This window comes from Lolium rigidum, chromosome 5, assembly GCF_022539505.1.
Source record: "Lolium rigidum isolate FL_2022 chromosome 5, APGP_CSIRO_Lrig_0.1, whole genome shotgun sequence".
NCBI classification, from domain to species: domain Eukaryota; kingdom Viridiplantae; phylum Streptophyta; class Magnoliopsida; order Poales; family Poaceae; genus Lolium; species Lolium rigidum.
In genome coordinates this window covers 172,001,779-172,013,231 of record NC_061512.1, presented here as the reverse complement: position 1 = coordinate 172,013,231, position 11,453 = coordinate 172,001,779, and the positions used below count along the sequence as shown (strand labels likewise).

Genomic DNA, 11,453 nt, shown 5'->3' with positions numbered 1-11,453 from the left:
CCTTGTCCCCGTTGATTTTGTTGTCTTGAATATTGAATGCAATGCATCTTGCCCCATTATATTGGGAAGACCTTTTCTTCGAACCGTTGGTGCTACTATTGATATGAAGGAAGGTAATATTAAATATCAATTTCCTCTCAAGAAAGGTATGGAACACTTCCCTAGAAAAAGAATGAAGTTACCTTTTGATTCTATTATTAGAACAAATTATGATGTTGATGCTTCATCTCTTGATGTTACTTGATATACACTTTCTGCGCCTAGCTGAAAGGCGTTAAAGAAAAGCGCTTATGGGAGACAACCCATGTTTTTACTACAGTATTTTTGTTTTATATTTGAGTCTTGGAAGTTGTTTATTACTGTAGCAACCTCTCCTTATCTTAGTTTTGTGTTTTGTTGTGCCAAGTAAAGTCTTCGATAGTAAAGTGAATACTAGATTTGGATTACTGCGCAGAAACAGATTTCTTTGCTGTCACGAATTTGGGCCTAATTCTCTGTAGGTAACTCAGAAAATTATGCCAATTTACGTGAGTGATCCTCAGATATGTACGCAACTTTCATTCAATTTGGGCATTTTCATTTGAGCAAGTCTGGTGCCTCAATAAAATCCATCTTTACGGACTGTTCTGTTTTGACAGATTCTGCCTTTTATTTCGCATTGCCTCTTTTGCTATGTTGGATGAATTTCTTTGATCTATTAATGTCCAGTAGCTTTATGCAATGTCCAGAAGTGTTAAGAATGATTGAGTCACCTCTGAACATATTAATTTTTATTGTCCACTAACCCTCTAATGAGTTGTTTCGGGTTTGGTGTGGAGGAAGTTTTCAAGGATCAAGAGAGGAGTATGATGCAATATGATCAAGGAGAGTGAAAGCTCTAAGCTTGGGGATGCCCCGGTGGTTCACCCCTGCATATTCTAAGAAGACTCAAGCGTCTAAGCTTGGGGATGCCCAAGGCATCCCCTTCTTCATCGACAACATTATCGGGTTCCTCCCCCGAAACTATATTTTTATTCCGTGACATCTTATGTGCTTTGCTTGGAGCGTCGGTTTGTTTTTGTTTTTGTTTTTGTTTGAATAAAATGGATCCTAGAATTCACTGTATGGGAGAGAGACACGCTCCGCTGTTGCATATGGACAAGTATGTCCTTAGGCTTTACTCATAGTATTCATGGCGAAGTTTCTTCTTCGTTAAATTGTTATATGGTTGGAATCGGGAAATGCTACATGTAGTAATTCTAAAATGTCTTGAATAATTTGATACTTGGCAATTGTTGTGCTCATGTTTAAGCTCTTGCATCATATACTTTGCACCCATTAATGAAGAAACACCTAGAGCTTGCTAATTTGGTTTGCATATTTGGTTTCTCTAAAGTCTAGATAATATCTAGTATTGAGTTTTGAACAACAAGGAAGACGGTGTAGAGTCTTATAATGTTTACAATATGTCTTTTATGTGAGTTTTGCTGCACCGTTCATCCTTGTGTTTGTTTCAAATAAACCTTGCTAGCCTAAACCTTGTATCGAGAGGGAATACTTCTCATGCATCCAAAATCCTTGAGCCAACTACTATGCCATTTGTGTCCACCATACTTACCTACTACATGGTATTTCTCCGCCATTCCAAAGTAAATTGCTTGAGTGCTACCTTTAAAATTCCATCATTCGCCTTTGCAATATATAGCTCATGGGACAAATAGCTTAAAAACTATTGTGGTATTAAATATGTACTTATGCACTTTATCTCTTATTAAGTTGCTTGTTGTGCGATAACCATGTTTCTGGGACGCCATCAACTACTCTTTGTTGAATATCATGTGAGTTGCTATGCATGTCCGTCTTGTCTGAAGTAAGAGAGATCTACCACCTTAATGGTTGGAGCATGCATATTGTTAGAGAAGAACATTGGGCCGCTAACTAAAGCCATGATTCATGGTGGAAGTTTCAGTTTTGGACATATATCCTCAATCGCATATGAGAATAATAATTGTTGCCACATGCTTATGCATTAAAGAGGAGACCATTATCTGTTGTCCATGTTGTCCCGGTATGGATGTCTAAGTTGAGAATAATCAAAAGCGAGAAATCCAAAATGCGAGCTTTCTCCTTAGACCTTTGTACAGGCGGCATGGAGGTTCCCCATTGTGACACTTGGTTAAAACATGTGTATTGCGATGATCCGGTAGTCCAAGCTAATTAGGACAAGGTGCGGGCACTATTAGTATACTATGCATGAGGCTTGCAACTTGTAAGATATAATTTACATAACTCATATGCTTTATTACTACCGTTGACAAAATTGTTTCATGTTTTCAAAATAAAAGCTCTAGCACAAATATAGCAATCGATGCTTTTCCTCTTTGAAGGACCTTTCTTTTACTTTTTTGTTGAGTCAGTCCACCTATCTCTCTCCACCTCAAGAAGCAAACACTTGTGTGAACTGTGCATTGATTCCTACATACTTGCATATTGCACTTGTTATATTACTCTATGTTGACAATTATCCATGAGATATACATGTGACAAGTTGAAAGCAACCGCTGAAACTTAATCTTCCTTTATGTTGCTTCAATGCCTTTACTTTGAATTATTGCTTTATGAGTTAACTCTTATGCAAGACTTATTGATGCTTGTCTTGAAGTACTATTCATGAAAAGTCTTTGCTATATGATTCACTTGTTTACTCATGTCATTACCATTGTTTTGATCGCTGCATTCATTACATATGTTTACAAATAGTATGATCAAGGTTATGATGGCATGTCACTCCAGAAATTATCTTTGTTATCGTTTACCCGCTCGGGGCGAGCAGGAACTAAGCTTGGGGATGCTGATACGTCTCCGACGTATCGATAATTTCTTATGTTCCATGCCACATTATTGATGATATCTACATGTTATATGCACACTTTATGTCATATTCGTGCATTTTCTGGAACTAACCTATTGACGAGATGCCGAAGAGCCGCTTGTCATGTTCTGCTGTTTTTGGTTTCGTAAATCCTAGTAACGAAATATTCTCGGAATTGGACGAAATCAACGCCCAGGGTCCTATTTTGCCACGAAGCTTCCAGAAGACCGAAGGAGAGTCGAAGTGGGGCCACGAGGCGCCGCCACACTAGGGCAGCGCGGCCTAGGTCTTGGCTGCGCCAGCCTGGCGTGTGGGGCCCTCGTGCCGCCTCTTTACCTGCCCTTCCGCCTACAAATAACCTCCGTCGCGAAACCCCCGCATCGAGAGCCACGATACGGAAAACCTCATCGAGACGCCGCCGCCGCCAATCCCATCTCGGGGGATTCGGAGATCTCCTCCGGCACCCCGCCGGAGAGGGGAATCATCTCCCGGAGGACTCTTCACCGCCATGGTCGCCTCCGGAGTGATGAGTGAGTAGTTCACCCCTGGACTATGGGTCCATAGCAGTAGCTAGATGGTTGTCTTCTCCTCATTGTGCTTCATTGTTGGATCTTGTGAGCTGCCTAACATGATCAAGATCATCTATCTGTAATACTATATGTTGTGTTTGTCGGGATCCGATGGATAGAGAGTACTATGTTATGATAATTATCAAGTTATTACCTATGTTTTGTTTATGATCTTCCATGCTCTCCATTATTAGTAGAGGCTCTGGCCAAGTTTTTGCTCTTAACTCCAAGAGGGAGTATTTATGCTCGATAGTGGGTTCATGCCTCCATTGAATCTGGGACGAGTGATGTAAAGTTCTAAGGTTGTGGATGTGTTGTTGCCACTAGGGATAAAACATTGATGCTATGTCCAAGGATGTAGTTATTGATTACATTACGCACCATACTTAATGCAATTGTCCGTTGTTTTGCAACTTAATACCGGAAGGGGTTCGGATGATAACCTCGAAGGTGGACTTTTTAGGCATAGATGCATGTCGGATAGCGGTCTATGTACTTTGTCGTAATGCCCAATTAAATCTCACTATATTTATCATGTCATGTATGTGCATTGTTATGCCCTCTCTATTTGTCAATTGCCCGACTGTAATTTGTTCACCCAACATGCTTTTATCTTATGGGAGAGACACCTCTAGTGAACTGTGGACCCCGGTTCATTCTTTTATACTGAAATACAAATCTGATGCTATTGTTCTTTACTGTTCTTGCAAACAATCATCATCCACACTATACATCTAATCCTTTGTTACAGCAAGCCGGTGAGATTGACAACCTCACTGTTTCGTTGGGGTAAAGTACTTTGGTTGTGTTGTGCAGGTTCCACGTTGGCGTCGGAATCTCTGGTGTTGCGCCGCACTACATCTCGCCGCCATCAATCTTCAACGTGCTTCTTGACTCCTACTGGTTCGATTAAACCTTGGTTTCTTACTGAGGAAAACTTGCCGCTGTGCGCATCACACCTTCCTCTTGGGGTTCCCAACGGACGTGTCAACTACACGCATCAGTGGGCGGCCCATTCGTTGTTCGTTCGGTTAAAAAGAAGTATCATTCTTTTTCTCTTTGCACATCTTTCGATTTCTAGCCTAGTGGTTGCCACACCTATGCACGTCAGCGGTGACCCTAGTTCGGATCCCAGCCTCCACGGTTTACCAACCATTTTTCAAATTTTAAACGTGAACAAAATTTAAATTTGGGCAAATTTCATATCCAAAAAAATAGTATGCAAATTTAAATTTGACCAAAAAATGTACAGATTTCAAAATGTTCAAAGTAAAAATGTTTAAAATTTTAAAATTCAAATTGCTAAGATTTGAAATTTACTTAGATTCAAAATTTACTTACCTTTGAAATTTGCTTGAATTTAAAAATTGCTTAACTTTAAAACTTGCTTGAATTAAAATTTGCTTAAATTTAAGATATGCTCGAATTTCAAATTTGCTGAAATTTGAAATTTTCTGAAATTATATTTTGTTTAAAAACCAAAAGAAAGAAACAGAAAAAGAAACAACTGGAGAAACCGCCAGAGCCGAATAAATAGTAAAGACCCGAAGAAAACCGACTGAACTAATGAGGATCCAAAGAAAACCGAAAAAATGAAAACCGGACCAGAAAGTTAACTAAAAATAAGAATGAGAAGTTACTTGGGACGCGACACGCGAGCTGCCACACGCGTGCGGACATTTTTTTTTTGACAATCAATACCACATATATTCATAGCAATAAATAGTACATGGTAGAGATACATGAACTGACTCCAATGATTACAAAATAAAGTCTAAAAGATAGTAACAAATCTTCGAGGTCTTCAATTTCTTTCTTCTTCCAGAACGCAATCTTGTACTCTTCTGAAGGAAGCCAAAGATAGATAACGAACCATAGACCTGTAGATACCGACGAAAGTTCTCCCACAATTTTTTGAGCCGCAATGCCAAGGCTACGTGCACGCACGCAACCATTAAAGCAGTCATACAACATCGGCAAGAGTACCAACACCGGCATGTCGTGGAATAATAACCGACTAGCTTTGTCGTCGTCGATGGAGAGCCGAGAGTACGAATCACCATTGTCGAGGACGTAGCAGCCGGGACAAAAACTGCGAGGATAATCCTCCTCGCGGCAACAACGACAAAAGATCCAAAATCGATCTGCCGAAGCAAGATCCGAAGACCCATACCTAGAAAATTGCGATTGTTCAACACCACCATTGATGCCGGGAAGAAGATCTCGTCGCCGAACGAAAGGCCGAAGATCACTTATTGCAGACGATGCCATCTCCATTGAGGGGAAACCAACAAGAAGGCGGCTACCAAAATCCTAACATAGTCTAATGAACACAATACTTTTATTCGAAACTCCACGCATAGATTGGGTTCCCCACTCCTCCCGACGCCGACGAAACCGACCGGAGGAGGGGAAATTATGGAGGAGGATGAACTGGAGGCGGCTAGGATTGAGACGCGGCGGCTGAGAGGAAAGAGAAGAGAGAGGGCCTAGTTCAATTACACGCGTGCGGACATTAATACAACCCCGCAGCGGAGTGATGAATAGGTTTTCCGACAAATGCCCACGGCGGATCTTGTCAGGCGGGCTGCAACAGGCCCAAATAATTGTCCTTCAGGATCTCACCGGAGGCCTAAAGCCACGTGGGCCGTATCAACGGCACTGCTAAGTCCATAGAGGTTGCCTCAAACCGCTCTTGGCTCCTCCACCCTTCTCTTCCTCTCGCGCCACACGTGTCACGGCGCCGGCACACGTGCCACGGCGAGCTCCAGCTTCTTAAGTCCGCCGCTCGAGTGATCCTCCACACGTGCCGCGTACACCCGGCGACGCTACGAGTTAGCACTGCTGCGATTAGGATCACTCGCCGCCAGGATGCTGAGGAGGACGCTGCCGAGGCTAGCCTCGGTGAAGGACCGCGTGGCCGACGCGGCCAAGCAGGCCGTGAAGGGCGACGAGCACTTCCCCGCCCTCAAGGGCCACCCGGCGGCGCGCGACCACGCCCGCGAGTCCGCCGAGAACCAGGCCGGCCTCGCCGCCGCGGAGGAGGAGAAGGAGCGCGGCGGCAGGGCGTCGACGGTGAAGGAGTTCCAGATCTACCGGTGGAACCCGGACTCGCCGGGCCGGCCGTTCCTGCAGTCCTACTTCGTCGACCTCGGCACCTGCGGCCCGATGGTATGTTGCGATGTCTCTTGCTGTTTGCTTGTGCGCGTATACGGATGTTCAGTTTCAGTTCCTGGTTTGATCGATGGATATGGAACGGGCAGGTGCTGGACGTTCTCCAGAAGATCAAGTCGGAGCAGGACTCGACGCTGGTGTTCCGGCGGTCGTGCCGGGAGGGCATCTGCGGGTCGTGCTCGATGACCATCGACGGGGTGAACACGGTGGCGTGCCTGAAGCCGGTGGACACGGACACGTCGGCGGCGACGATGATCACGCCGCTGCCGCACATGTACGTGGTGAAGGACCTGGTGGTGGACATGAGCAACTTCTACCAGCAGTACAAGTAGGTGCCGCGCGTGGTTACAGAACGCTGATCTCGCAGCGTGCGTTCTTCTGTGGTTGACCTTACGTGTGGCCTGAATAACGGTTGGCAGGTCGGTGGAGCCGTGGCTGAAGACGAAGCGCCCGGCGGCGGAGGGGCGTGAGCACGCGCAGTCGCCGGCGGAGCGGAAGAAGCTGGACGGGCTGTACGAGTGCATCCTGTGCGCGTGCTGCAGCACGGCGTGCCCGTCCTACTGGTGGAACTCGGAGGACTTCCTCGGCCCCGCCGCGCTGCTCCACGCATACCGCTGGGTCTCCGACAGGTACAGAGCACTCTCTAGAGCCTGCAATGCAACGATCAACCAGTATCTGATTAGACTGATGTGTTGTGGTACTGAAAATGGATAATAACCTGAAGCCGCGACGAGTATGGGAAGGAGCGGATTCAGGCGCTGTCGGAGGGGTGGGACAAGATGTACAGGTGCAGGATGATCAAGAGCTGCACGGCGACGTGCCCCAAGAGCCTCGACCCTGCAGCGGCCATCTCCGCCATGAAGACCATGCACCAGCTCCGCAAGGCGTGACTTGCGTGAGCTGCGCTATCGTCGGCTCCGGACCTCCGGTTCAGTCGAAATCACAGCGCGCGGTGTGCTTGGCAAACCTGTAGTCCTGTACCTGTGTAATTGTGCCTATCTGCAAGCCAAATAATAATTGCCTTAGCTAACTGTGTGTCCAATAATGTAATTTCGAGTGGTTACAGAAAAAAAAATCCACGCAATTAGTCCCAGTAGAAGGCCGTGGATCCTTCGCTTGGTATATTCACAACCATCTGGGCCGGGGGCCTGCAACCATATTCGCCCGGTCAGCAAACGAAAACAGGGAAACGCACTGCCGTCTACTAATCCACCCAATTTTTAGTCCCACCTCGCTACCCGAAGCTCTCCCGCACCAGCTTAAATACGCACCCGTCGGCGCCTGCACCAGCCGAGCGTGGTAGCGCGCGCTTGTCACTCCAGCTTAGGAGGGCTACTGAGTTGGTGTGTTTGGTAGCGAGTTCGAAGCCCATGTCAGAAGTAGTGTTAAGAGACCGCCTCTGCCATCGTTCCCCGTCAGCAGCAGCGCAAGGCTGGAGCACGCAAGGGCCCGGCCAGGAGTTAGCCACCCAAGATGGGCCAGGCGGAGCTCTGTGGACCGAGAGGGTGGGACCAGGTGGGAGCTATTGGGCTGCCCGACTTGGACCCGGTTGGTGCTCCAGAAGAGAAGGCCCGGCCCAGGAGTTATCCATCGCAGATGGCGAGGCGCTCCGTGGGCCGAGGTTCAGACTCGGCTAAGTGAGGCCCAGTGGGGCGCTCTACTTGGGCTGGATGTGTGCGCTGCTGGAAGAGAATGCCCGGCCAGGAGCTTGCCAACGCCAGAGGACGTGGCGCTCCGTGGAGTGTGGCTGCTGGCCAGGTGGGACCTAGTGGGGTGCCCGACTTGGACACGGCTGTCTCTGAAAGAGGAAAGAATGCCCGGCCACGTGGAGTATGCCATCGCAGAGGACCGTGGCACTCACAGTGGACCGAGGTGGGGCGCGCTGGCCAGGTGGGCAACGGTCAGCTACTTGTGGTCCACGGGCAGCTTGGCGTATGCCGGCGGGTTGTGAGCTGGGGACTCGTCCTCAGCCCAGAGCCCTGATCTCGGATGCCTGTGGGCTTCCACGGAACGGGCCAGCAGGAAGGGCTTCAGGCACAATTGTCTCGATGGAGATGTGCTGGGCCTTCGCTGTGTACAGATGGTACGGGCCATTTCGTGTAGCATGGGTTCGCTCGCCAACCAAACATACCAACTCTTTTTGTTTTTATTTTCTTGGATAATAATATATTACTGCACTATTCTCTTCTGTCAAGGTTGGATACCATCATGGCATCATGTAAGCGTGCTGCAACACGGCGTGTAAAGGGAATTTTCTGCACATGTGTAATACTAGACATATAAACTCTTTTTAATTCATTTTCTCGGGTAATATACTAAAACTGATATTATTTAGTCTTGGATTGAGTTACATTGTACTGACCCCTAAGTTATAGACATGTTGGGCGAAGTAGTTCTACTATTCATTCGGATCTTATCATTTTTTGTGTTAAGCTACTTATTTTCGAATTTGTGTATGAAAAATGGCACACATGTATGTACATATTTTTTTACGGCATGCCCTTCCTACAGGTGGAACTCGGGGGACTTTCTCGAGCCTACATGTTTTTTTAACATTTTCTATTAAAGGACAACAGACTGCCTCATTAAAACCCTTTCAGCCCCCTTAAGTACTCTGAAAGGAAAAGAGTGCGTCTGAAACCTGTTGCCCGACACCACAGTATAGTTACATCGTTCACGAGCTTGCTAAGAATAAACCTAGGGGGCTCATCGACCCAGGTACAAGAATTACCGGAACTAAAAGAATTTCTAGCAAGCTCATGTGCTACTAGATTGGCATCCCTATTACAGTACTCAATGAGAACATTCCCAAACCCACTCCAAAGGATACTACAATCATCAAAGATAGCAGCCACCGAAGTTGTTGAGAAGCCTACATTCTTCATTGTCTCCACAATCTGAATTGTAAAATTCTGAATACCAATAGGCTGTGCCAAAGATAAACCATCTTGGAAAGCATAAGCGTCAGCCATATGAGCATCAACCACATGAGGTAGAAAGGTTTGCATAGCTGCAATACAATTACCCGTGTAGTCTCTAATCACAACACATGTTGCGCCTCTTCCTGAGTCTGTGTCAAAAGCTGCATCCACATTTATCATTAGCTTTCCCTCTAATGGTTTTTTCCACCCCTCCTTCGCCTTAGCTTCAGATTTCTTCAACGCATTCATATAGTTTCTAGTCAACACTAGAATAGACATGGCCGAACGGTTAGGTGACTGAACATTCTCCCCATGAACTTGTTGTCTCCTTTCCCACCACAAGTACCAACCTGCTACAAGGACAATTTCTGCAAAACCCACATTCTCAAGCCTACATGTTAGGTGCTCTAGTCATGAACCAGTATCTGTTCAAACTGATGTGTGATTTATGGTTATGGAAAACCTGAAGCCACGACTTGTATAGGGAGGAGCGGATCGAGCGCTATCGAAGGGGTGGGGCAAGCCACTTAAGTGCATGGCAACTAACTATAGGTGCCACCATACCTCCTTCCGAAAAGAACGAACGTAGTCACACCACACCCATCAAGTTTTCATCGTAAAGGGCCACCTGCCCTCTCGCTCCGGTCCATGGAGTGTCCATCTTGCCAGCGGACAACAAGGATAGAGATCGGCGAAGACATGGTCGCGTCTATAAGATAGGAGGGCGCTGAGAATGCCCCATGCTGCCAGCGCCGGAACTGCCTCGAGACAAAATTCAAACTTGCCCGCCGATGACACCGGTACGAGGCCAAGAGGTAACGGATCTCCACGATGATGCCCCTAAGAAGGTAACATCGCAACACGCCGCCGTCCTCGAGACCCAGACGATCCATGGTTTTAACCCGGAGCACTAACGTGAGGAAGGTAACCACAACAACGCCTAGAAGAGGGTTACGACACCCGCAATCATTGTCGCTGTTGGCGCCGAAACGCTGAGCTTTTGCCCGAATAAACCTTTGCACCACAACCGGTATCTCGAACCACCCACAACCACCAAGCCAAACCTCCGGGACATGATATGTGATCTACCATTGCCAAGCGCCGCAAACACCAGGATACCACGCCGCCTGCTCCTCATCATCCACAAGGCCAAGAGAACCATCACCATTACAATGCATTCGCCAGAGAGTCAGCTGCTCAGCCCACCTTCCGGTGCCCCCACCCCGGCGTCCCAATTAATACCGACAAGCAACCAACTCCTTTGAAAGGGTAGGGATGAGCACGTCTAGATTCGAGCCCGCCTTGCTTAGGTCTAGCTCAATTGCAATCGACAGGGGAGATGTCAAGGCATCAGAGGGCAGTGAGTAAGACGAGCCCCTCTGCGTTGTCCACAAGCCACCTTGCACATGACTGTAGAAACCCCAGCGGGCCCAACCGTCGGCCTAGATCTAGGCCCATAGCCCAAATCCGGTTGCCGCCCATCTCTATGGCCACAACACCATTGGTGGCCAGAAGCACCACCATAGTTCGCCTCTACCGCAACCACCAGCTCCACCACCTAGCCGCACCATCGTATCTCCGCTTAGCTACACCGTGTCCTTGCAAGAACCACCCCGAATAGCCTCCAGACGCGCGGATAAAGAAGATCCCGCCGCCACCACAGGCTTTACCCGGCGGCTCTCACCTCTTCCCATGCATCAAGCCAACTCTAATGCCACAAAGCTATTGAGCAAGCCTCCTAAAACTATTCAACAAGCAAAACCCAACCATCTCTTACAACCACCAAGTTATTCCAACAAGGAATGAATCAGATGGCTCTCATAACAAAAAATTATGGTAAGATGATGGAAAATATGAGAAAGGCAAGAGTACGTCCAACAATCAAGCAAGCCTAATAGATGTTGCTACAGTTGTGCGGATGCCCAACATTTCATCATC

At 47.2% G+C, this 11,453-nt stretch overlaps 1 protein-coding gene across 1 annotated transcript; it reads left to right on the top strand.

Annotated features, from left to right (window-relative positions):
• Positions 1-6,291: 6,291 nt before the first annotated feature.
• On the top strand, positions 6,292-7,484 carry LOC124654791 (succinate dehydrogenase [ubiquinone] iron-sulfur subunit 2, mitochondrial-like). The gene is made up of 4 exons (XM_047193780.1): positions 6,292-6,591; positions 6,684-6,922; positions 7,014-7,223; positions 7,319-7,484. Exons 1-4 carry the CDS (start codon positions 6,292-6,294, stop codon positions 7,482-7,484), a joined length of 915 nt encoding a protein of 304 aa, XP_047049736.1.
• The last annotated feature ends 3,969 nt before the right edge of the window (positions 7,485-11,453 follow it).

Bases quoted from the DNA above. Each gene is read 5' to 3' on its own strand.
- LOC124654791 (XM_047193780.1), top strand. From the start codon at position 6,292: ATGCTGAGGAGGACGCTGCCGAGGCTAGCCTCGGTGAAGGACCGCGTG. The intron at 6,592-6,683 runs GTATGTTGCGAT...TGGAACGGGCAG, and splicing joins TCGGCACCTGCGGCCCGATG to GTGCTGGACGTTCTCCAGAA. The intron at 6,923-7,013 runs GTAGGTGCCGCG...AACGGTTGGCAG, and splicing joins AACTTCTACCAGCAGTACAA to GTCGGTGGAGCCGTGGCTGA.